Source organism: Rhinopithecus bieti, unplaced genomic scaffold, assembly GCF_001698545.2.
Source record: "Rhinopithecus bieti isolate Rb0 unplaced genomic scaffold, ASM169854v2 scaffold_48474, whole genome shotgun sequence".
Classification (NCBI taxonomy): Eukaryota; Metazoa; Chordata; class Mammalia; order Primates; family Cercopithecidae; genus Rhinopithecus; species Rhinopithecus bieti.
Window position 1 is genome coordinate 249631 of NW_016819100.1, and position 27474 is coordinate 277104.

The 27474-nt window shown below is 41.1% G+C and overlaps 1 protein-coding gene across 3 annotated transcripts in view; it reads right to left on the reverse strand.

Annotated features, from left to right (window-relative positions):
• The window catches only part of CILK1 (ciliogenesis associated kinase 1), a 61078-nt gene that overhangs the window by 29580 nt on the left and 4024 nt on the right, over positions 1-27474 (reverse strand). For 2 of the 3 annotated variants that reach the window (XM_017858231.1, XM_017858230.1), the window contains exons 2-5: positions 10384-10656; positions 7171-7225; positions 1975-2096; positions 621-700 (exon numbers count right to left, since the gene is read on the reverse strand). In XM_017858231.1, the coding sequence (XP_017713720.1) occupies positions 621-700; positions 1975-2096; positions 7171-7225; positions 10384-10484 (358 nt within the window). In that variant the 5' untranslated portion in view covers positions 10485-10656. Of the gene's footprint in view, positions 1-620; positions 701-1974; positions 2097-7170; positions 7226-10383; positions 10657-27474 lie in introns of those variants that run through there. The other variant, XM_017858232.1, reaches the window with a different exon arrangement.

Here is a 27474-nt window from a genome sequence, read left to right on the forward strand (position 1 = left end):
GTACTATTTCACATTTTGTATGGTCTCACAACGAGCTCACAATCAAATCTTAGCCTGCTTCTTCTACTGAAATAAAACTTGCTGGCATGTATTTTGAGGACTAACCTCACCTCTGGCTATATCCACACCATGTTTTGCCTTTGTCTCTTTTTTTAGTTTGCTAATTTTAAATTTATTCTATTTTCCTGTGTCACATACATTTTGTGAGACTACTTTGAAACTCGTTTGAAACAAGTTGAAATATAAATACATTAGAAAAATGAGAAATAACAGTGAAGCACTGTTAGTGGACCAAACATAGTATGTGAAACTTCTCAGAATTCTAATTGTAAGTTTTTCATTTAACATACTAGTCAATGGTCAGGAATAATATTTAGATCTATAACCAACAAGCTTAATGTTAAAGCCTACAGAATAAAAACATACAGACACAATAAGTAACGAGGGAAATTCAGAGATCAAGTTATAAAAGTTAATATATTTTAAAATCCATTGTCAGCCTCTTACCTCTTTAACCTTTTCTGGCAGTCAGTTACAAAAAATATTAATGTTTCCTACAACTTCTACTTGATAACAACATTTCACTGCTCTTCAAAAGCACAACACTCCGAATCACCTACCATGTTTGTGAATAAATGCAAGTCCTTGTAATATCTGATACATGATATTCCTTATAGCAGACTCAGGAAACAACTTATTTCTGTATGAGGCAGAGGAAAACAAAGTTATAAATCAAAGGCCAGATCTTTTGATAATAAATACTAAAGAATACCATTTGTCTATACAGGGGGGCTACCTTATAAACACCAAATATATTCACATGTTACAAAAACGAAAAGAGTAAACATTCGATAGTAAGCCAAAAAAAAAAGTTTTCCTCCAACATAGCATACACAAATAAAAAAATCTCCTCTCTCCATGATATAAACTAAAACTTTAAAATAATTTGGTGGGGAAAATTTGAGGTCTTCCAGATGAAGCCCTTATGTAATGCAATGGCTAATATTTTCCTCCTGGCTGAGCAAAACACACAGCACACTGCTGTCATTGTCAATAAAGATGATATTTGTTCACTCAGATCACTCAGAGGGGTACTGAGAATGGCATTCATTTTGCCACAAAAAATGTGCCCAAGAGGTTCCACATGGTTCACCTTTAAAGTTCAAAATTACCGTCACAGGTAAATTTCTTATTAGCCTCCTTTTGCCAGCATGCAAGCAACTGAGTACTGCAGCAAGAGAGGAACTGAAATAAACCTAGGACTTTTCAACAGAGGTCTCAAAATCCAAGAAGCTGTGTCTACCCTTGACTTCTAGTTGTTCTGCCCATATGTCCTAGTGGGAATGGAAAACTGCAATGTCTATTAAATCTGAGCTTCTTTGGATGAATAACTCTTATTATTATTATTATTTTTTTGAGATAGAGTTTCACTCTTGTTGACCAGGCTGGAGTGCAATGGTGCGATCTCGGCTCACCCCAACCTCCACCTCCCATGTTCAAGCAATTCTCCTGCCTCAGTCTCCCTAGTAGCTGGGATTACAGGCATGCCCCACCATCCCAGCTAATTTTGTATTTTTAGTAGAGACGGGTTTCTCCATGTTGGTCAGGCTGGTCTTGACCTCCCGACCTCAGGTGATCCGCCCACCTCAGCCTCCCAAAGTGCTGGGATTACAGGCACCAGCCACTGCGCCCAGCCTGGATGAATAACTCTTTAAAACAAGAAAACGACTGCATTGAGAAGTTTCCCTGAATCTAACAGAGGACCTCTAAAGTAGAAATATGGGTGGGCCCCAAACCTAACTGGCAGCTTTCAACATTAAAGCCCAGTAGCGTGAATGTTAAAGGATTGGAGAAAGAATCAGAATAATGCAAAAAGAAAAGAAGAGACAGAGAAAGAAAACACAAAAGCAGAAAGAAAACACATTTGCTTTGCCTATTTATTTCTATAATAAGATAATGATGACCAAACTGTACCTTTCTTTAATGAGCTGGTAAAGATTTTCCTTCATGTACTCGAAGATAAAATAAAGATGATCATTTTCCCTGATAACTTCTTTTAATTTGACTACATTGGCATGGTTGAGCTTCTTTAAAGACTAAAAGGCAAGGAAGAAAAACAAAACAAAACAAATATTAGAGAAAATCTGTTGTTGAAATAGAAAAGTAATCCTATGTATACTTGGAAAGAAACATCTAATTTTAGAACCACAGAAATGTCCTAAATTATATTTTATTGACAATTTAATAAACAGTATATCTCTGAAATTGATAGTAACCTTATATAGAAAACTACTTCAATGAACTGACAAAAGTACATATTCGACCCGTAACTGGTATTTCTAGCTGCCCCCAGCACCAGGCAATGTATCAGGGCTATTTTGGGCCCACCCCCTCCAGATGATAGAATTTAGGCTGTGGAAGTAGCCAGAGGGGAATCAATAAAAGAAGCTTAGATTTTTCTAGCACTGGAGAATGCAGCTGTGTTGGGCTGAGATCACCAGCTAATAGGCTGCAGACACTTTGAATAGGAAATTGTTCAAAATGACAAAGGGTTGATGGCCTGCTTCTCTTGACTTTTGTCGGACTCATGTGTGTGTCCACGAGGCATAGAGCACTTCTTCTTACAATGTGAGTTTGAGTTACAGAGGACCAGAAGGAGACGGAAGGACCCTGCAGTAAGACAAGAGAAATCCCTCTGCTTCCAAGAACAAAGGCAAAAAGTCAGGCAGTGGATGAGGAATTAGAGGGTGGCTCAGAAAATGGTGCATGGCCTTCTGATTACTCATCTTCACACATATGTACCTTTTGTCTTCCTGAACACATGCATACATGTGAGTATAGCCATGTGCACACTGTTTTCTGTATGTATCCTTAGTTCTGTTGATAGTGAACCAATCACTTCTGTATTAGTGAGCAGCATCCCTGTTCTTGTACAGCAGACACACCTAAAAACTATTGGTTTGGATAGTCAGAATCTGATCGACTGTCTCCTTCATGAAAGCCTCCAAGTGTCACTTTGGCCAGTGAGGTGAGTCCTTTAATTAAAATAGCCCTTTCCTCATACATAGAGAAGGGAGTCCAATATTAAGTTGCTATCTTTGAATTTCACTAAAAAGAACATCCTTTTTTATAAAACAAAGAAAACATGTGAAGAGGAAAGTGTTAAAACGAATATCCTCATCTAGAAGAACACTCAGTGATAAAGTACCCAGGGTTCAAAGCTTGGGAATGTGTAATATGATCAGTTACTTCAAGCAGCTGGCAAGAGAGATGAAATATGGTCGGTAAAAGAGAACAAAATAAGACTCTCTGGAGCTTCCTTGCCAGAAGAATAGTTCCTGCCAAGATACTTCTCTGGCAGGGAATCCTCAGCTGTTTTGGTCAATTGTTTTGCTAGATCCTTCTAGTATGGACCAAAGGGGCTGATTACTTCTTTTAGTTGAGTTGGATCCCTGGTTCTCCATGAGTAACAAATATAAACATTGCTTAACTTGTAAGTATTCACTAAACTCTCAGTGATCGCAGCTATCTTTTATGCCTGTTTGCTTAAAACGCATCACAAGCATGCCTGAGGTAGCTAGTGGATGAGCAGCCTTGGGGAAAATTCATTCAGTGGAAAACGAAGTGGTTTTAAAGCTTTTCTGGGAGAGAATTCTAGGCAAGGAGTGGGATGCCTCCAGCTCCTGGCCTGAAGTGTGTTTGGAGCCATGAATTACTGGCCCAACTCTACAGCAGCTCACAGCTCTTGTTTCTAGGTGAGGCTCATGAACAAGAAAGTCCATAGTAGATTAAAATAAGAAGAAGTAATTTTGTGTGGGGGATGTCATGTGACTGGCTTTATGAAGATGTATTTCCAAAGAAGCATCTTATTTTGGCTCAGGAAAGGATTCCAAAGCAGAGATAGAGGCAGGTCAGTTGTGTCAGAGTGGAGAAGCAGAAGTAGGAAATTAAGCCTGATCAACAGTCCAAATGGGGACTGTTTATCCTCATGGATGAAGCTTTCAGTTGGATATTACCAGTGTTGTCCACATCAGGGACTGATCAACAGTTTCTAACTATTAAAACAACAATGTACTGGGCACCCAGGTATACTGAGGCTTAAGATGCAGTGCTTGCTCTTAAGAGGCAAACAACCTAATTGGAAAGTCAGGACATGGATACAAAATACATCTAATAAAATAAGAAAGATCATATTAAGTGCCAAGGGAATGACAGAAACAAGGGCCATCAGAGATGTGTCAAGGAGTAATCAGCAAACCCTGAGTGGTCAGTGGGAGCATAACCGAGATGTGACTTGAAGGAAGAGTGACACCTGGATGAGCTTGCTGGGAGGAAGAGGGCATGTCAGGAGGGAAGCCCACTGCAGCTGAGGCATGGAAACTGAGTGGAGGACTCTGTCTGGGGGATGAAGGATGAGAATCAACCTAATTTGGTTCTGAGGGAGACTCATCTGTAAGACTTTGGCTGGAGAAGTGGGCAGGGGGCAAACCATTTGGACGCAGGGTATATACCTGCTGAGTTCTTCTGGTGAATCTGCTGCCCTAAGTAGAGTTGCAGAGGGAGATGCCTGACTCCAGGAGGTTGAAAAGTAACTGGGGTGTGGGAAAGCTGCACTGAAGAAAGAAGTTTGGAAGGTAATGTAAGAAAAGGAAAGAGGTAGAAACTCAAGGGGAGAGGGGCTTGGGACTTTTTTGGGTTAGAGAGAATGGTGGGCACATTTATAGACTAAAGAGAACGAGCGGGTGGAAAAAAAAGAGTTTAAAGATATGGGAAGGAGGGAGAAATTGTTGGAGCAAGAACCTACCGACATAAAAAATTAAGATGGTTAAAAAAAACCGAAACAGCAAAGGAACACAGTAGGCAGAATATAGGCAGCCTATGGTTTCAAGATGGTGTGTAGAATAGCATAGTGCCATGTAAGGCTATCCTTCTAAGAAAAATAGCACCAGGTGCCATTCCCGCATGACATCACAGGAGCAGGGATTCCTCTCCCTGCCGTGGCCGTCAGGTGCAGAATCTCCCTGAAGTCCACAGGGTCTTCACGAGCAGACGTGGAAATGTACAGACAGGCAGAAGCAAGGAGAAAGGAAATGAAGAAGGAACAGTGATGCGGTGAGTACCCAGGATTTCCCTTCAGTTCCCTCTGCTGCTGGAATGAAGCAGCTGGCAGGAAATGAGAAATGATAGTGACAAGAGGCCTTCAGTGACCTTCCTTTCCCTTCCCCTTCTGAGTCAGTAGGCACAAAAGAAGGACCTCAGCAAGGAGGAAGGGATGAGGAATCTTGTAAGGTGCCTCCTTTCTACCCGCTTCCGCCTTCCCTCCCGTGTTCAGGGTTAGGCTGTAGCCCAGTGCTGCTAAGTCTGTGTGAGGCTTAACAAGCGCGGGGGTGTGGGGGTGGGGAGGATCCCAGTTGGCAGCCGATGTGGCATCTGTGCAGGCAAGGAAAAAGAGTGAGAGTTGTCTGGTGGTCATCAGCTAGAGGAGCAGTTTCTTCAACTACCTTGCTGAGGCAGTCACTTGCTTCCTAAGATGCTATGTGCCCACAGTTTTTCTAAACGGTTTATATGAGTAATCTCTTTTGCAATAGAACTAATATACAATTAGCTGTATGGAAAAATAAAGGTTTAACATCCAAGCCATGGATACCTCTCAGAACTTCATGTCACAGAGAAAATGTCCTTGGATTATCTTTGTTTTTTTATCTCTGATGTTTTTTTTTTATATCTGATGTTTTTGGATCATCTTGAACTTTTATTCTCTAGAACAGAGGTTGGCAAACCATGTCCCATGGGTGAAATCCAGCCCACCACATGTTTTTGTATGGTCCACAAGCTAAGAATATTTTTGTTTTTGTTTTTTTGAGACTGAGTCTTGCTCTGTCACCCAGGCTAGAGCAGTAGCACAATCTCAGCTCACTGCAACCTCCACCTCCCGGGTTCAAGCCTCAGCTTCCTGAGTAGCTGGAATTACAGGTGCCCACCATAACACCTGGCTAATTTTTGTATATTTAGTAGAGATGGGGTTTCACCGTGTTGGCTAGGCTGGTCTCGAACTCCTGACCTCAAGTGATCCACCTGCTTCAGCCTCCCAAAGTGCTGGGATTACAGGTGTGAGCCACCACACCCAGCCCAAAAAAGATAAAAAAGAATACTTTTATAAATGAACGGTTGTCATCAGTTTGATGATAGGGAACACTAACTTTGAACTCCAATTAAGTTAAATATTATGTCCTCTCAAAAAGAATATCATTCTTCTCATTGGAAGACCTCTAATACAGAAAATTATACTAAATTATTATTAAATTTTATATTTTATGAATAAAATGTTATGGAAATTTGTTTTGCTTTTGTTACACACGTATCTATACAACATCTTCAATGTGACCTTTTGGTCCTAGAAGCATAAAATACTGACTATCTGGCCCTTTACAGAAAACATTTGCCGATCCCTGCTTTAGACTTGTAACCCCACTTCCATGTACAGGACTCCTTTGGAGAAAAAGAAAGGGTGTTTTTCAATATTCTGTTAGGTATTTCAAACAGGGCTGGGTGAGAGGACTAAAATTAGATGAAGCGCCACTCCACTGCACAAGGAAGAGAATTATGCATGTAAAACTCAATGTGGTCAATCTACTCTGACAGAGAGAAAAATTGGAACCAAATCAATAGAAGAAGGTACAGGGGGAAAGGAGAATAGTGAATCCAGTCAGAAGGCTGAATAAAAGTAAAGATCTGTGCTCCACAATGCTTGACATGGGTGTACCTTGATCAATGAATTTCCTCACAGAAAGTGGAGTGCAAATTATTAGAGCAAGAAACTGAAGTAAGTACTGCTATTATGTTTAGGGAAAAACACTCAACAAATAGATTTTCCTTTATGTTAATAATTAAGAAAATAATTAGGCAATAATAATTCACTAAATCAACATATTCAACTTCTTTATATTGAAATATATTGATATAAGAGATCCATTAAAGATGAAAGCTTTCTAATAACAGTATATACAATTACATCATAATCTTCTGCTTCAGCTGTAATGTTATCATTTGCCTCCCTTTCCAGCATTAGTGAAAAAATTCAAACGAAATGACTATATCAACTATAAATCTAAGCATGTACAAAGCTATTTTAATCATCCATAAATTATTCCTTGGTATATTAATAAATACCTTAACCTCCCGAAGGTTCATGCATTCCTCCCAGGAATAAAACTTTCTTTTCATTCTAGAAGAGAAGAAAGGGACAAACAGCACAAAAATCTATTACTTACTCTCAGTAATAGATTAAACTTTGCTTTTAGAAAAATGCTTTCCTTCTGAACCTAATTAACAGGACTTAAAGTGGGTTTAAATTTCTACCCAGTATTATACTATCCCAAACTAGCATTTATTTTCAAATGGCAATGCAATAATCAATCCTAAGTCACAAACTTTGCCAGTAGCAGTGGTGTGGTGCAGTCCAGAGAGGCCTGGACTAGTGTCTTGCTCTACACTAACCAGTTAACCTTGCCCTGGAAGGAACTTTCTCAGGCTTATTCTATCTAGACCAGAGCTGTTCAGTAGAACTTTCTATATTGATGAAACTGTTCTGTGCTGTCCAGGATGGTAGCCACCAGATAAATGTGGCTACCGAGCACTTGGCATGTGGCTAGCACCATGTGGGAACTCAATTTTAATTTTAATTAAATTTAAATTTAAATGCCACATATGGCTACTTGCTATCACACTAGACAGCAGAGTTCTAGACCCTCTAGTGCAGGAGTCAGCAAACTATGACCCATGGGCCAAAACCTCCCCATCTGTTTCTGTACAGCCATGAGCTAAGAACGACATTTACCTTTTTAAATTGGGGGACAAGTCAAAAGAAGAATAATATTTCACGATGTGAAAATTGTGTGAAATTCAAATTCCAGTCTCTATAAGTGAAATTTTATTGGAACACAACCGTACTCATTCATTTATATACTGCCTGTGGCTGCTTTCGAACTACAACGGCAGAACTGAGTAGCTGCAAGAGACCATATGGCCTGTGAAGCTTAAAATATTTACAGCCTGGCCCTTCATAGAGAAAGTTTGCCAACCCCTGGTCTAGAGCCTGAGTGGAGAAAAGAAAACTCCATGAGTTAATCAGAAATCCAGGTTTCAAGGTTATATTTTTCAGTGCATTTTAGTCACATTGTCTCATTTGTCTTATAGCAGCCCTGTGAAACAGACAGGACAGCTGAGGAAACTGAGAAATAGAGAAGGTACAGGACTTTCCTGAGGTCTCACTGCTGGCCAGTAACAAACTTCCCATCTCTCCAGTTCACTCTGTCCTTGCCACACTGTCTCCTGGTAGAGTGATCAAATCCTTTATTCATGCCCCAAATATTATTTAGCCCCTGCTATGTGGTACAGTAGGTGTTTTGTCAGGCACTGGAGAGACAATGATGAGAAAGACATCCCTCATGAAACTGACATCATGGCAGGAAGGTAGACAATAATTTTCTGTACCAAGTGCTGTGAAGAAAGGAAAAGAGCCTATAAAAGTGAACCTGAAGGGAGCAGTGGCTCAGCCAAATGATGCAGCAATTTGTAGGTCACATTAAACATTTGGGGCTTCATCCTAAAACGGACAGGAAGACATTGGAAGCTGTCTTAGTTTGGATTCCTCCAAAAGCAGAGCCTGGGCAAGAACTTGGGTGCAGATAGTTTATTTGGGAGGTGATTCCAGGAAGCAGGGCAAGGAGCAGGAAACTGAGAAAAGAGAGGTAGGGAACCCAATAACGGGTATATGAGTAAGTCAGTAACAAGGTTGGCAACTGGCTCAGACCTGCTGGGAACCTTTTAAGGAGCTGGACAGAATGCACGTTGGTTGAAAGTCTCCCACACGCACTTGGGGTGGGGTGCTGGCATAGGCATAGAGCTGTGCACTACAACTGCACTGACATCAGGTGGGAGCAAGGGATATGTTCATGGAACACAAAGAACACTTGGTCAAGTAGTTTTAGATGATTGAAGTTGTATGTTTAAAATAATCCCTTTGGTCTGATATGAATAGGGGGAAAAAAAGCCAGGAGCCCTAGTGGCGCGGAGGACCTCATGGTGGAGGAGGCAAATGGTAATGGGTTGAATGGAGGTTAGCAGTGGGAATATACAGAAGTAGGTGGGTCACATAAATATTATGTAGAATTCACAGGACTAGATGACTAAAGGTGAGGCATAATGGGGAGGGAAGGCAGGAGGACTCCCAGGTTTTGAGGGTATAGTGCCAATTATTGAAATAGGGAACACTGAAGAAGAAACAAATTTGGCGTATGAGTGAGAGAATATGCTAAATATGAGTGTAGTTTTGGGCATGGTGAGTTTGAAATGTCTGCCGGGCATCCAAATATAGATGCTGACAAGGCAACTGGATAGAGATGGTTGTGGCAGTCTCCAATGTGGTTCCCAGAGACTCCCACCTCCTGCTACCCAGAGCCTTTTAGAACCCCCTCTCCTTCGACAACTTGCTTCTAACCAACAAAATATAGCAATTTGACAAGGATGTCACTTCTGTGATTAATTTACAAAAGCAAGATACGACTTCCATCTTACTACAAGTCTCTCATTGCCTTCTTGACCCCCATGTCTTGATGCAGCAAATTGCCATGTTGTAAGCTGCTCTTTAGAGGCCCACATGGCAAGGAACTGAGGGCAGCCTCCCGCTAACAGCCAGCAGGGAACTGAGGCCCTCAGGCCAACAACCCACAGATCAACCCACAATCACAAAATGAGCCCAGGAGTGGATTCTTCCCCAGTCCAACCTTTGGATGAGACCCCAGCCTTGGCCAACACCTTGACTACAGCCTCATGAGAGATACTGAGGCAAAGAACTTAGCTAAGCTGTGTTCAGACTCCTGACCCAGAGAAACTGAGATAATAAATGTGTGTTATTTTAAACAACCAAGTCTTGGAGTAAATTGTTACACAACAACAGATAACTAATACAGTGTGTCTGGACTCAGGCTGTGAAGGGCAAAGGGGGCAGAGGGAAAGAGACAGCAGTCACCAGACCACCACACACATGTGGATGGCCCAAACGAAGTCACTTAATTTCTTGGAGTTTCAGTTTCCTCTCATGTAAAATGATGTTTATTAACCTGCTTGTTACTACCTCACAATATGAGAAAACACTTTGATAACAAGTACTTTTACTATGTGCAAAGTAGTAAATCTAAAGTGGAAATGTTTTTAATACCTCTAACATGAGTGTTACAGAATCAATAATCATCTAACCCATGGCAATCATTATCTAAGGTTCTTCTCCAGGCATCCCATCCACTCCCCTTTAGAACTGTTTCAAAGACGGGAAATGGTGAGGGTAGAGATAAAATTATCACAGTAGTGAAGGATCAAACTTACTTTTTAATAGCAATCAGCTCCCCAGACTCAATGCTTCTTCCCAGCAGCACGGAACCATAGGTTCCATCCCCGAGCTGCCTGATTGTTGTGTATCTATTCATGGTGTGCCTGCTCAGGCCAGACACTCATCTCACGGCCGAAGCGGTTCAGTCCTGCAGTGGTAGCAGTCCTCCCCAGAATGTAACCAGATTTTTCGATGGCAGCACCAGCACAAGGTATTCAATAGGACGTGACTATCTCCCAAATACATATTTTCAAAAATCAGTCTTCTGCCTGCAGAGAAAAATGAGAGACAAGGATAAATGCTAATATATACATTTTGAGTATATGTATTTTTATAAGTCTAAATCTGTGTTTTATTGAACAGTCATACCCACATGCTTGCATACCATTCATGACTACAACAGCAGAGCTGAATAGTTGTGTGATGCTGTATAGCCTGCAAAGCCCAAAGTACAGCAGGTTTTGGAACAGTGTTGTTTCGTTATAATGTTGATGAGGGAAAAAAACTTGATTCCCAGCTGGGGCTGCTGTCCATGTGGAGCTTCCACATTCTCCCTGTGTCTGTGTGGGTTTTCTCCAGGTGCTCCACATTCCACATTCCAAAGAGGTGCACACTAGGTGAACTGGTATGTCTATACTGTCCCAGGCCTGAGTGAGTGTAGGGGGTGTGTGTGTGAATGTGCCCTGCAATTGGTGTCTGTCTAGGGTTGGTTCCCACTCTGGGCCCTAAGCTGCTGGGATAGGCTTAGGTTTACCACCCACAACTGTAAACTGGAATAAGCAGGTAATAATTACCTTACCTTTTTTTTTTAATCTTTCTTAAAAGTATTTATAACTTACATTTATTCCAATGTTTAATATTCAAAGTGTTTTAGTCTTTATTTAGAAGTTTGGTGATGTTTTTATGACCAGAAATATGCTGTAGGAACTTAACTCTTGTTTATATCAATTAGCCTATGGCAAAATTGGTTTTGTTATATGTTGTTTGGCATAAAGTTGCAGTTTCCAAAGAACCTACTGATAGGTTAAATGAGGACTTAGTGTATTGACTACGTTGCCCTTTACACAGTTCACTAACCCTTGGTCTAAATAATGCTTTTTTATAATTTCTTATACAACTAGAGATATTATGCTTGGAAAGTAAATTTGTCACTGACTCAGAAATGAATCAGCTCCAATTCAATGCTTTTCTGCTGACTAACCATTCTGGGCAAACACTGAGAGATAACTGTGGTCGATGAAAATTGTCAAGCTATGAAAATTTCTGCTAAATATACTGTGTTCTATACACTTGAGCTACAATTAACAATATAAACATACAAAAGCTAAGAAATGCTAAACTAAAGTTCTCCTGATAGAGAACTTATGTGTGCTCCATGAACTACGTGTGGCCCAGCATCAATGGTATTATTATCACTACTAGACATTCAGAAGCCAAACAAAGAACTAGGAATTCAAGGCCTATGTGCAGGGTGTGCTCCTTTTAAAGTCATTCAGTTTGTGTCTTAAAAATAATGTCACTGATTTTTCATTTATATAATTCAGGCTGCCTATAATAAAGAAACTGTAGTAATAATGTAAAGTGACTACTACTCCTACAAAGTGTCCAGATCACAAAAGACAAGGACAGACTAAAGATTTGTCAGAGATTGGAGGCAATTAAGCAGACATGCCAACTAAATGCAATGTGGGATCCTTGACAGGACCCTGGAATAGAAAAGGACACTAGTGAAAAAGTTGGTAAGATCTGTTGTTAGTAGTATTGTGCCAATGCTAATTTCCTGGTTTTGATCATTGTTCTATGGTTATGTAAGCTATTAATATTAGGGAAAGTGGGGTGAAGGGTTTCTAGGAACTCTGTACTATTTTTGCAAGTTTTCTTTAAGTCTAAAATTAGTTCAAGATTAAAAATTTAAAAATAGGCCAGGCGCGGTGGCTCATGACTGTAATCCCAGCACTTTAGGAGGCTGAGGTCAGGAATTTGAGACCAGCCTGGCCAACATGGTGAAACCCCGTCTCTGCTAAAAACACAAAAATTAGCCAGGCGTGGTGGCATGTGCCTGTAGTCCCAACTACTCGGGAGGCTGGGGCAGGAGAATCGCTTGAACACAGGAGGCACAGACTGCAGTCAGCCAAGATCACGCCACTGCACACCAGCCTGGGTAACAGAGTGAGACTTGGTCTCAAAAGAATTTTCTTAAATAAAATAAATAAATAAATAAATCTAGACTACATTCTCCTGAAAGCTGTGTGTGAGCTTGAAAATCTTAAGAAATATAAAGGTCCTGCCTGATTTCACCATGCTTTATCACAGAATCAAACAAGCTTAGAGATCAAGCCCCGCTCTACCCACCCTGCGCTCATTCCCTTTCCCCTAGAACCACTGGTTGGAGGGGCATTTTCCTTCTTGAAACTCTTCAGGATCAGACTCCCTACAACCTCCTTCAGCAGCTCTTTAGGGTGATGTATTCCATTGATGACTAATAAATATTTATAAAGTACATTCTGTGTGACAGATCCTATCTTTAAGCTCTGAGGATACAAAGACCAATAAAATATGGTCCCTTCTTTTAAAGAGCTTAGAGTCTCCTGGCAGGGGATGGGGTGTGGATGGGAAGGGGAAGCAGATATGTACCACTCATGAATACAAACTAAGATATTTCCAGTACGCTTAGGGCACAAGATGTGGAGGGGAATTAAGGAGAAAGCCCTCTTGGTTTCCAGCTGGGTCAATTCCATCTGGGCTTAGGGAGGGCAGAAAAAATCTTCGTAAAAGATTATCTTAAAAAAGAGAAAAGCAGGTGTTTTGTAGGGCAAATGGGATTCTAGTACTCCAAGAAGCAGAAACTAAGAGACAGGGGCTTGAAATTAGGGGTGGGAAACGGGGAGCTTGTAGAAAGAGTTGGCAGAGTTTTGTTTATGGAGGAACCCAGATGCCATTTTTTAAAATACAGGTTTTGACTGGAATCTGCACTGGAGAAGAAAATGCTATAAAGCAGGGGTCCCCAAACCCAGGGCTGTGAACCAGTCTGTGGCCTGTTAGGAGCTAGGTCACACAGCAGGAGGAGAGCCATGGATGAGTGAGCAGTATTGCCTGAGCTCCACCTCCTGTCAGATCAGCGGCGGCGGCATTAGATTCTCACAGAAGCATGAACCCTATTGTGAACTGCCCATGGAAGGGATCTAGGTTGCATGCTCCTTAGGACACTAACGCCTGATGATCTGAGGTGGAACAGTTTCATCCTGAAACCATGGACAGTATATTAGATAAAATATTTATCTGTGTTAAAGTTACTGTAGCTGTAGTTACTGTCCTGTGATTCAGAAAGAACGTAGTTTCATTCTTAGGAAATACACTCTGAGGGGTTTACAGTTAAAGGACCATGATGTATGCAATTTATTCTCAAGTGGGTAGAACAAAATTTTATGTGCATTGCGGGCAGAACAAATGGGGTAACATGTTAACAACAGGTAAATCTGGGTAAAGGGTATGCTATGGACTGAATGATATCCCTCCTCCAAATTTCCCCACACCCCTACCACGAGGACACAGGAAAAGGCAGCCATCTAAAAGCCAGGAAGACAGCCCTCACTAGAAACCAAACCATTTGATCTTAGTCTCTCCAGCCTCCAGAACTGTGAAAAAAATAAATTTCTGTTAAGATACCCAGTCTTTGATATTATGTTATATATGGTAGCCCAAGCAGACTAAGATAAGATGTATGGGTATTCTTTTAGTATTCTTGCAATTTATGTAAATTTAAAATTATTACAGATTAAAATTTCAATTATCCCTAAAATGGTAGAAGGGAAATTTTAAAAGATACAAGCATCTTAAATGTTTTATTTTAGATCAAAATATACAAATGCAGACTTATTCAATACAACTTGTTGAGAGGACAGAACACTGTGATATACCATGGTTCCTTCACTTCATGATTACTGTATTATGGAATAGATTGGATTCAGGCTGTGCTTTAACCCAAAAGTACATTTGGACCACAGCACAAGCAGTTTTGGCTCTGCATTTGTTTTCCCCTTTTCTTCTTAATATTTATCTTCAACTATTTTTTTCATGTAGCATACACACAGTCCTCAACTTATGATGGTTTGACTTATGATATTTTGACTTTACAACGGCACCAAAGCTACATGCATTTAGTAGAAATCATATTTCGAGTGCCTATACAACTATTTTGTTTTCACTTTCAGTGCAGTAGTCAATATATCCATGAACTATTCAATGCATTATTATAAAACGGGCTTTGTGTTAGATTATTTTGCCCAACTATAGGCCAATGTAAGTGTTCTGAACATGTTTAAGACAGGGGAGGCTTACAATGATGCTCAGTAGGTTAGGTGAATTAAATGTATTTTTTACAATGATTTTTTAACTTACGATGTAACCCCACTCTCAGTTGAGACACATCTGTGTATGGATTCTCTATCATTCATTATTTCACTTTCTAACAAATTAAGACTCCCAAACCATTGTTGTATGTCATCTTCCTAAAACAAAAAATCACTGGAAGCTTGATTTATCAAAAAAATCAGCCAACCGATAAACAATGTTTTGTTTAAAGGAGGCTTTGCCCTAGAGACAATGGGAAGTCACCTCAAGTTTTGTAACTAGGGGCTAACATGATCAGATCTGCATTTTGTAATCCAGTTAGAATATTTTCTTCATGTCCAACCAACACTTGCATATTCTAATTTAAGCAAATTTCTTCATGCCTACTTTTCTGTGGATATAAAGAAGCCATGTGATAAAATGTCTATGCACATGAAATTAGTAATCAAGCATGTCTCTCAGCCTTCTCCTGCCTTAATTACACGACCTTTTCTTAGAGAAAGCATTTTCACTCCTTTAATTACCTTTGGCATTCATCTCTGAATCCTCACACATTTCTCATTTCTCCATCTCCTTGATGAACTATAGTGACCAAAACTTAATAGTAACCTATATTACAGTAGCATGTGGGCTTCCCTCATGCTTTTGCAATGGCATTATACTACTGATTTATATCCGTTATTAATAATAAAGTCTTTTTTGGATAGTTAATGTCCCTTCATCATCCACTTAAATTGTACAATGGGAACAATGGTTTCCTAGATTATCACTGAGAAAGCTATTTATGAAAGAATTAAGAACTTCATGGAAATCCAGATAGATTGGATTCATTCAATGCACAGTCACCCCAACAATTCCTCCCTGTTATAGTCTGTCATATTATCAAGGAACAAAATCTAAGTACTCTGGCAAGATATGACTCTCACGACACCATGGTAGTTACTTTCTAATTTCTTATGCTACTTCAGCTAATTACCTAACAACTATACAATAGATCAGACTAGTGTCTCTTCAAGCATTGATGGCAGATGGTATAATTTTATTTAAACTTTAATGAGATGCTAAGCATTATGCAAGGTTCTTGGGCACACTATGGATAAGGCTAGGGTCTCCCCTTTAAATCACACACAACTGACAAATAAACAAAAAATGTAGAAACTGCTATGAGAATGCAGTAGACAGCAACCAACTCTTGGGAGGAGGAGAGAGATCTGACAATCCTTCAGAGAAGAGGTAGTATCAAGATATTAAAAAATGAAAAAGGTTTTCTTACGCAGAAAAGGAGAGAAAGAAATTATAAGTGGAGGAAACTGTAAAAATGTTGGTGAATACAAGAGCTTGGTGTGTTCACAAGAGGGCAGGCACAGCCTAGTGGTTCTCACCCTGGTTGAATACAGAATCACCTAGAGAACCTTTAACATTTACTCACGCCTAGCCCCAGCCCCAAGAAGCAGGTCAAGATGGGGGCTGAACTTTGAGAGTTCTGAAAGTTTTCCAGGTCTGATGTGCAACCAGGGATAAGTACAAGGCTAGGGTATAAAATCAGTCCAACGGAGGGCAGAGGGGGAAATTGCAGGAAATAGCTAGAAAGTTAGGATGGGCCCAATTATGAACGTGTATGTGTATCATGCAGGAGTTTTTTGTTTTTGCTTTTGTTTTGTTATTTTTTTGAGACAGGGTCTCACTCTGTCACCCAGGCTGAAGTACAGTGGCGCAAAATCACAGCTCACTGCAGCCTCAACCTCCTAAGCCCAAGTAATCCTCCCACCTCAGCCTCCCAAGTAGCTGGGGGTACTTAGTGTACACTACGAGGCATGATTTTTTTTTTTTTTAAGAGATGAGGTCTTTTTTTTTTTTGCCCAGGTTGGTCTCGAACTTTTGGGCTCAAGCAATCCTCCCACTTTGGCTTCCCAAAGTGCTAGGATTATAGGTGTGAGTGCACCTGGCCTCACGCAGAAGTCTGATTTTTGTCCGACAGAAGGGAGTTTCTCAGAGTTTTTAAAGCAGAGAAACAGCATGAATAAAATCCCTCTGGAGACTACATAGATGTCAGCATACCGAGATCAGACACAGAGACTAATTAGGAGGTTACTCCAGTAGCCCAGGTGAAATATGATGAAGGCCCGAACAAAGGCACTGGACTGGGTGAGTCTTAGATACAACAGGAGACTATGGGTTTGAGATAGCGAATGTGTGTGCTTGTGTTATTTGGACAATGTACAGAGATATGGGTTCTGTTTTCTGGGGCGCTGAATTTGAGGTATGTACCAAACCTCTCACTGGAGATGCTCAATAAGCAAATAGCTCTAAGGTTGTTTTATTTTTCCCCAAAGATAGAGTATTATTGGAGCTCTTATTGGGAACACAGCATTCAGACAAGGCTGATACACCATATCACTCCAGGGTACTCTATTCACATAGAACACAACGTGAAAGGTGCCCACTGGAGTTGTTCGATAAGGCAGCCTGTGTTCAGAATAAGGAATGCAATAGTCCCATCATACCCTTGTTTTACTGCTCCAGATGCTTCAAGATAAACATTGAAGAACATAGTGTGGCATCTAAATGAAAGTACAAGAAGGGTAGATGAAGAAACACCGGATGCTGGAAGCAAAGGAGACTTGGAAAGCCATGATAACTGTCCCAAGTGTACAAAGGGACATCAGAGAGAAGGGTTAGTTACACTAGGTATGGATCCAGAGGACAAAACCATGAGCACTCTTTGAGCTTTCTATTATTCACATTAGTGAATTTTCCCATACTGAAAAAAAGTGAATGGTATTAGCCAAACTAGCATTAGACAAGAAGCACCAGTCAGCTCATAGTCAAATCTGAGCATATCCTAGCAGGATGTGGTTAAATACACTTGAGAATGGTGTTATTGTTATTCATCCTTTTTGTGGTTGTCCAAATATGATGACTCATGTCATAATCTGAAAGTAAAGAACAAAAACTTACTGTTGCTCTGGGAAAACAGGGCGATGGACAATGCACTAGAAAAAAGAAGGGAGCCATGGCAGGCACCTTCGCTGCTCTACTCCATAGCAATGCTCCCCTTCTTGCTTAGTTTACAGGACCCTGATTTTACTCAGGATTCGACATACTCAGGCACGGCAGCCACCCCAGGGCATGTACTACGATAGATCTAAGCCAAGCAAAGGAATTCTACTTCCTTACTAAAATCTGTTTAGGAGTGGTGCCATGGCTCGGACTTATGAGAATAAAAGTGAAGTGAGCTGATGAGGAAGGAGAAGAGCTTCTGAGAAGGAATCTACTCCCTATTAAAGACAGTTGACAAAGAAGCTGCATTGAACATGGCTGTGTAAAGTTGTGACATTTAGGGCTGAAGCAGAGACGACTACAAGACATCAACCCTAAAGATGAGAATCCCATCTGTGAAGGATGTATTCACAGAAAGAGGCTGAGTCCTTGATGACATCAGTGGGCTGCTGCTTGAACCCTGAAAATATATGCCTTTGGGTTTATTGTTTTGCAACCTAACTGAAGGTCTCTGTTGAAGAAGTCACTGTTAATCTATCCAGTACAGCTGAAGGCATTCCTGATACAGTGGGTTATGCTAACTTAGGTGACAAAATACAAAATTCTCTACAGGAGGTGACAGATAGACCTTTATGGTTAGCATAGTTTTGAAGACTGAAAGAGGTGTACAGCTGGAGACAAATTAGAAGTAACTGTCAGCCTAATGTTCATTTCCTTTCCATTATCTGCTTCCATTTTGAAAGAAAACATGATGCAAATAAGATACAAACCTATTGTGGTAAAAGAATGTCCAAAAATGGCACTCGGTATCACTCCAGGTTGCTTGGACAGCTAGCTAGCTGAAGCTGTGTGACCTTGTGGAATCCAGTCATGTGCCTGTAACACGGCAGGTGGGAAACATGAAAGGATTCCACTTTGCATGACAAGTGGGGCACAATGTGGGGACCACCCTGCATGTCATCGATAGTGACATTTACTATAGACAGCCACAGAGCTTCAGTCAAAGGCAACCAAGGCAAACACAGAACTCTCAAGCTGAGTTCTTTTTTCTTTTTGTGAGACAGGGTTTTGCTCTGTCTCCCAGATGAGTGCAATGGTGTGATCATGGCTCACTGCAGCCTCATGGGCTCAGACAATCCTCCCACCTCAGCCTCCTGATTGGCTGGGACTACAGGCACACACCACCATGCCTGGTTAACTTTTGTATTTTTTGTAGAGACAGGGACTTGCTATGTTGCCCAGGTCGGTCTTGAACTCCTGAGTTCAAGCACTCTTCCCACCTCAGCCTCCCAAAGTGTTGGGGTTATAGGTGGGAGCCACTGTGCCCAGCCTCAATTGGAGTTCTAACAGGAAAAAAGGTTTCAGCACTCTAATGACTATTTTTAGTGTATTAATATTAATACATCCTTCTTTGATACTTAATGGGAGACACCTACATCTACAGAGTCAGTGCTTCAAAGAAGCAGGCAAATATCAAAAATTTGATACTTGACAAGACATCGCAATTCCAGCCTGAAATCTCTGAGTATATGACATTAGCATACAAAGATTTCACACTGTGTAGACCAGACACCACACACTGGCAGCATAATATTTTACCCATAAGTCACTCCATTGAGACCTCAGTCCATAAGTAGAAGACTGTTTCTACTGTTGGATTCTTTACAATTTGTTAAAAAAGCCAACTATTGGCCGGGCGCGGTGGCTCAAGCCTGTAATCCCAGCACTTTGGGAGGCCGAGACGGGTGGATCACGAGGTCAGGAGATCGAGACCATCCTGGCTAACATGGTGAAACCCAGTCTCTACTAAAAAAATACAAAAAACTAGCCGGGCAAGGTGGCGGGCGCCTGTAGTCCCAGCTACTCGGGAGGCTGAGGCAGGAGAATGGCATAAACCCGGGAGGCAGAGCTTGCAGTGAGCTGAGATCTGGCCACTGCCCTCCAGCCTGGGCGACAGAGCGAGACTCCGTCTCCAAAAAAAAAAAAAGCCAACTATTGTGTTTTCTATGGCTGTGAGGTTAACTCGCATTTGTGTGTGTGTGTGTGTGTGTGTGTGTATCTATATACATATTCACATACATATAAATATAATATTCATATATTATAAATATATTATATATAAATATATATGTAAATATGTTATTTATTTTATAAAATTATATAGGCTGGGCGTGGTAGCTCACACCTGTAATCCTAGCACTTTGGGAGGCCCAGGTGAGCATGCTGCTTATCCAGGAGTTCAAGATCAGCCTGGGCAACATGGCAAAACCCCATCTCTACAAAATACAAAAATTAGTTGGGCGTGATGGTGCATTCCTGTAGTCCTAGCTACTTATGGGGCTGAGGTGGGAGGATTGCTGGAGCCTGGGAGGTGGAGGTTGCAGTGGGCCTAGGTCACACCACCGCACTCCAGCCTGGGCAACAGAGCAAGACCGTCCCCCCAAAAAATTTTTTTAATTTAAAAAAGCATATACATAGCAATATGTGAAATATGCTCAAGACACTAAAGTATCAACAAAGCATCACTCAAGTGAAAAATTAAGTATAAGGCCCTATGTTCAGTATTGAGATAGAAGATCCACAGATCTGCGAATGGCAGATCTGGCCTCTGGGGACTTCTCATGCAGTTGGAGAGGTAGGAAATACACAAATGACCAGGAGACATGGACGCTGGGTTAAGTTCCTACGTGGAGTGGAGATGAGAGTGCTACTGGTGCACAAGGAAGGAGTCACTTTGTGGATCACTGGCTAGGAATCTCAAGGAAGGCTCTGGGCCACCAATTTCTAAACTACAGCTAATTTTTCTTGTTAAGGACAGGTCACTTATCCATATTCCGATACAGGTATAGATAACAAAAATTAATTTTTTTTAACTATACAGTTTTCCTTGTCAGTTATATTAATTTCCCACAGCTGCTCCAACAAATGTTCACAAAGTTGGTGGCTGAAAAGAGCAGAAATTTATTCTTTCAGGTTTCTGGAGGTCCGAAGTCCGAAACTAACATTCCTGCATTGAAGTAAAGGTACTGGCACTTCCTTCAGAGGCTCTAGAGGGAATCCATTCTTTGTCTCTTCCAGCTTCTGGTGGTTGCAAGCACTCCTTGGCTTATGACCACATCACTCCAATCTCTGCCCTATGATCACATTTTCTTGTCTTCTGTTTTTAAATCTTCCTCTGTCTCTCGCTTATAAGGACTTGTGTTTTCATTTAAGGCCACCAAGATACTGGAGGATAATCTCTCCATTTCCGATTCTTTGATTCAATCACATCTGCAAAGTCCATTGTGTCATATAAAGTAACACTCACAGGTTCCAAGGATTAGAACTTGGTATCTTTGCAGGTTATTATTTTGCCTATCGCTCCCCAGCAAAACATCCCAAAGACTTTTACACAGTCATCTAAATTGCGCAGCAGCGATTTTCATCCATTCAAAGTTGGGTGTTTTAGAAATGAAATCAGAAATCTGTGCTTACTTACCCAGTGAACAAGGACATTCCATTTTAAAATATAGAATGTACTCATCTTTTTGATTTCACTTTAAGTTCCAGAATTCATGTGCAGAATGTGCAGGTTTGTTACATAGCTATACGTGTGCCATGGAGGTTTGCTGCACCTACTGACCCGTCCTCTAAGTTCCCTCCCCTTGACCCCCTACTCCACAACAGGCCCTGGTGTGTGCTGTTCCCCTACCTGTGTCCATGTATTCTCATTGTTCAACTCCTGCTTACGAGTGAGAACATGTGGTGTTTGGTTTTCTGTTCCTGTGTTAGTTTGCTGAGGATGATGGCTTCCAGCTTCACCCATGTCCCTGCAGAGGACATGACCTCATATCTTTTTATGGCGGCGAAGTATTCCATGGGGTGTACGTACCACATTTTCTTTATTGAAGCGTACTTCTCTTTAACTTTGCACAGTGAACAAGACTTGACAATTCTAGCCTGAAATCTCGGAGTATACGACATTAGCATATGGAGATTCCATGCTGTGTGGACCAGAGATGGCACACTGGCACTCTGGGGGCTGAATCCCAGATTTAAAAATAAGGAATTTCAGCCTGGTGCAGTGGCTCACACCTGTAATCCCAACACTCTGGGAGGCCAAGGGTGGCAGATCACTAGGTCAGGAGTTCGAGACCAGCCTGGCCAAAATGGTGAAACCCTGTCTCTACTAAAAACACAAAAATTAGCCGGACATGGTGGTGTGCACCTGTAATCCCAGCTACTCGCAAGGCTGAGGCAGGAGAATTGCTTGAACCAGGGAGGCAGAGGTTGCAGTGAGCCGAGATCACGCCACTGCGCTCCAGCCTGGGACAGAGTGAGACTCCATCTCAAAAGAAAAAACGGAATGTCCTATATAAATCCCGATTTGGAGCCACCTGGGGTCCTTAGCCCTTCATGGTAATAAGAAATGGAAGAAATGTCCCCACCTCTTCAGGCTGGGTGTGTGCTCTGCAGCTCCCCACAGTCCCCATTTTTTCCTTGTTGTCACTTGCCATTTTTTTTTTTTTAAAGCTGTCCTTTTTTGTGTGTGCCTTCATAGCCACTTGTTTTACTGGATGAAAAATATTTCTCTGTTCCTATGCCTATATCAAAAGTGACAAAGTAAAAGCCTGAAAAAAAAAAAAAAAAAACCACCTTTTGCTTAAAGAAAATTGGAAGGGAATAAAATTGTTCTTTTTTAGAAGAGAAGAGCAATTTCTTACTGTTTGACAAGCACACACCCAGCTTCCTTGAGTCTTTTATTTTCCTCCTCTGCCCTGACAGCATTTAAATTCAGCTTCTGGTACAGACAGTTAACACTGCTTGAGAAATGAATGGAATGTAGCAGCCTGTCCATTACCTTGAGAATTAGCATGTATTTCTAACTCGCAGTATTTCTAAATTCTACTTTGACTCTAAGAAATTCACTTGGATAAATCATTCACTATAACAAATCTACACTTAGCACCCTAATATATCAAATATGCCCAAAACATAGTAATTTTAGTAGTATGCACATAGTACTATTATAAGTGCTTATGCATATATTATTAGTATATTTAACCCTCATAACTCTACCAGGTAGGTACTATTACTATTATCCCTATTTTACAGAGAAGGAAACTGAGACACAAGTTACATGTCTAGGTTATACGACTAATATGGCAGAAATGAGATAGGAGCCCAGGCTGACTGTACCAAACTTAAGGAAAAGGTTTCAAAAGATCATGAAATCTTTGGAGGATCTGAAAATGAGAGGAACAGAAGTAGTATTTTGTATCTCAAAGCCCAAATATGGAAACCAGTGATATGGCTATGCTCTTGTTGGCTTCATTCTACAATTAAACATCAGCAAATCCACTGGAGCCATCAGCAGCACCAACATGCCCACGGTGGAGGCAAAGTGAGGGACTGGTCCCAGTTTCCACTCAGCACTGACCTGCTGTGCCTCGGGGCATCTCTTGGTCCTTGGGTTTACTTTCGGTGGAATCAGGGCATTGGACTTGCTCTAAGGTGGTTTCTTCCTCTAAAGCTGCGTGATTCTGTGACTCTGTATCAGGAATTGAGCTAGCATTTGTCTAAGAAAAAAACGGATAAATGTTTCTGCTTTTTGCATCACATGAACAAAGGCTAGTGGAGAAGACAGTGCCACCGAAGGACCCCATATGCTACAGACCTTTCTTTCAAGAGACGCACAAGCGCCCCAGTGCCTCAGTCAGGCCCCAGTGCCTCAGTCAGGCCCCAGTGCCTCAGCCAGGCCCCAGTGAACATTAAACATCAATTCCTTCTCTTCCGAGCTCACACATCACATCTTCCAAGCCTCCTGCCCCAACCCACACATATAGATCCAGAGAATGGCCCCTCTCCCTTGATGCCATAGTGCCTTGTCCTCACCTCACTGCCGGCCCCTTCCCTGTGGCACTGACCTGCAGGTGCACCCTCTGCTTCATCCTCGACACTCTCCAAGATTCCTTTATCTTCGTGTTCTCACTCCACTTGCAGTAGCAAGTCCTCAATGATTGTTTGAAGGGCCCAAATTTGAGTTTTAGTCTTTGCTATTTATTTTCTGTACCACCTTGGCTAAGTACCTCAAAATTCTCAGTGCTTCTATTTTGTCATACGCAAAATAAAGATAAACTGTTGGGCCCAACTAAAAGTTTGGAAGTTCTGAAGTGGAAGAACAGTGAATACCATAGAATAGCTGGGGCAGGGAGGCAGCCTGGGCCCTCCCACAACAATGCCAGGACGACTGAGTCTCAGAGAGTCACAGAAAGTCCCCTCCATGCGGTCAGATCAGGCCTCTGGCCTTTGGGTAAGGCTGTACCCAACTAACAAAGAAAGACAGCTTTATCTCTCTTTCAAAGAGTTCCAGCAAACCTCTGAAGTCAATGTTAGGATGTTCCTGGCTAGGTGACATTGGGGAAAACCTTCCTGTGATTTGCCCCAATTCCCTCCCCTCAGCTTCAATCCTCGGTGCAGGCAAAGAACATCTGCTCAAGGCCAGCAGCTCGCATCAGGTGCCTTGCTCATTCACAGCCTAAAAAACGGAGGCGAGGGGCAGGGAAAATTGTAGTTCATTCTTTATTTTGAAACCTTAATCAATGAATTAATGCCATCATTACACATTTTCTAAGACAGAAGACAAAAAATTACAACAAACTTGGCGTTCTCTGGGAGTTGTGGTTTACCAGGCCCATTGACACCATTCAGTTCCTTAGAAGAAGCTTGTCTCCCTTTGCATTAATTATCTTACATGGAAAAGATTCTGTTACTTTCATTTATCCTCCTGGGAAAAGTGGATTATATGCAAAATCATTAGATGACCCTTCTCATGGTACTTCCGAGTTCTATTTTTACCTTTACAGATTTATAATTACACTTTGTATTCTAGGTTTGAATGTGTCCTAACTTTACAAAAGTCAGTGAACATTGTTAATTTCTTTTAAAAAGGTACTAGAAATAGTACATCTGGGTTTTTATTTTTCTCCTGGACCTAATTCTTCTGCCTCTGTACATTTTAGCAAGCGAATCTTTAAAGCATTTTGCCTCTTGGACTACTGCTTTTTTTCTGCATAAGGATAGTAGCTACAAAGCCAAAAGGACCTTCTTTACATGGATCTTGCTTTGTCTTTACCTTGACAGAGGAGTGAATTAAAGATGCGTTCAGCTATTGCATCAACTGGATGCTAACAAGACAAGATAATCCGTTACGTGATGTGCCCTCTTCTGTGCCCCAGAAACTGCTTCATACCTTTACCATCCCTCTCCTCTTTCAATCCCAACTTCTGAAAAAAGAACTCATCCTGCACTAGGTCCTTAATCCTACGAGAAGCTTCCACAACTCCCTGTCGCTTCTCTTACAATATCAAAGGTGCTCATGCCTTGAACCTTAAAAAAATTCTTCAATCGCTTGCAGATGATTTTTAAACTAGGACACACAGTTGGCTTTGGTGGACTGTAAAGAACTGATGTAAAGGTGAAATGTTAAAAAAATAAAAAATAAAACAGCCAGAAAAACAAACCTTTACCCTGCCATGTGTGAAACTGTAGATGAGCTAGAATGAGAGTCCCCAGCTTAATGAAAACTGGCGAGGGTGGCAACAGTCCTCCTTGCCTGTGTTTCAGGGGTGGGCAAGATAAGGGATAGTGAAGATAGGGGAGTGACTAAGAGCATATCACATACAAGTTCATGTAGATAATGACTTTCATGATATTGGCAAATAAGTAGCTGGACATTACACAATAATACTTTACCTTTCTGGTTCTAAAGCATTATCTTTTATGGTAGTTACAAAGTCAGCCACATATTATCAGTATCTATATACATATTACAACACATTTGACAGAGGAGCTGATCTCAGGGTAAGATGCTTTCCTAGCATGTATACAAAAAATCAAAATGAATTAACGTAAAGGAAGTAAAGGCTAAATGTAAAAATAAAATAGGGCAGGGATCAGCACACTTTTTCTGTGAAGGGTCAGTAAACAGGTAAGGCTTTGCAGGCTCTCCATCTCCGTCACAACTTCACTCTGCCATTGTAGCATGAAAGGAGTCAAAGACAATATGTAAATACATGGGCATGGCTGTGTTCCAGTACAAATTTATTTACAAAAACAGGCAGCAGGAAGGATTGGCACACAAGCCATACTTTGTCAAGCCTTGAAAATGAGGAAACCTCCCAAATAAGCAGAAGCACTTTAGTACTCTCCACAGAACCCTCATTTACCCGTAGGTTACAGGTTTACATACAAGCTGTGTTTAACCTTAGAATATAAGCTCTGTGAGGGCAGAAACACTGCTGTGTTCACAACTGTATTCCCAGTACTCTGTTCCCAGAGAACTGGCATAGTTGGCACAAGTACGGACTCACAATAAAGACATGTTGAATGAATTAACTAATGAATGAACAACTTATGGAGCTTCAAAAGGCAATCCTGACCATAGGTTATTTTCCTATACTACCATGTCCACCCTCACTGCCATCCTGTCACGCCCCACTTCTTTGCAAACTGGACAACTGTATTGAGACTACGGTACCAAAATTATGACTCCTTCTAAAAACTTTTACACTTATTTAGGAAAAAATTTGCTTTTCAACAGCTAAGATAACATGAAGGCATGTATATCTTACATTTTTCTCACTCACCTTTGTCTTAGTTAAATCATTCTCTAGTAAATTCTCCTTTAAAGCAAAGGCAATGTCCAAGAGGGCAAAACTATTAATAACTATCTTCGGGGAACCACAAGTTCATGCAGCTAGTAACTTTCATGATATTGCCAAACATGTAGCTGGGCATTACACAATAGTACTTTACCTTTCCGGTTCTCAGGCATCATCTTTTATGGTAGTCACAAGGGCAGTTACATGTTATCAATACTTTATCACAGGTCATGCTTCACCTATAGAAAGGTAAAAAAATAACTCACACTGATCTCTCCTAAAAAAAACATGTGGTTCTCATAAGCTCTGGGCCATCGTTGCACATTTATCAAGTGGCTACTAAGCGTTCTTGACATGGTGGGAAAAGCACCAAATGAAAAGTCAGGCACCATTTTGGCCCTTTCATTTCAAAAAAAGTGAGTGAGGATGATAATCATTTGCTAGGAACTACAAGTTCAAGCAGATAGTTACTTTCATGATATTGTCAAATACAGTTGGACATTACACTACAATACTTTATTGTTTGGTTCTGAGGCATTATTTTTTATACAGCCATGATTAGCTTATTTAAAGATAAAATATAACTGAATGCTAATTAATATAGATTTGAATGCTAAATTCATTAGGACCTATGTTCAAAGCCTAATGTTGAAGAAACTTCAGACAATAGAGTTATAATTTTTTTTTTCTGTAAAGGACCTTAATGATTATTCAACATCCTCACTTTACAGATGAGATCCAGAGACCCAACTAAGAAGAACAGAATCCTTGTTATCTTCTGAGTAACTTTTTTTTTTCTTTTTTTTTTTTTTTGAGACGGAGTCTCGCTCTGTCGCCCAGACTGGAGTGCAGTGACGCGATCTCGGCTCACTGTAAGCTCGCCTCCCAGGTTCACGCCATTCTCCTGCCTCAGCCTCCTGAGTAGCTGGGACTACAGGCGCCCGCCACCACACCTGGCTAATTTTTTGTATTTTTAGTAGAGACAGGGTTTCACGGTGTTAGCCAGGATGGTCTTGATCTCCTGACCTTGTGATCTGCCCGCCTCGGTCTCCCAACATGCTGGGATTACAGGCATGAGCCGCCTCGCCCCGCCCC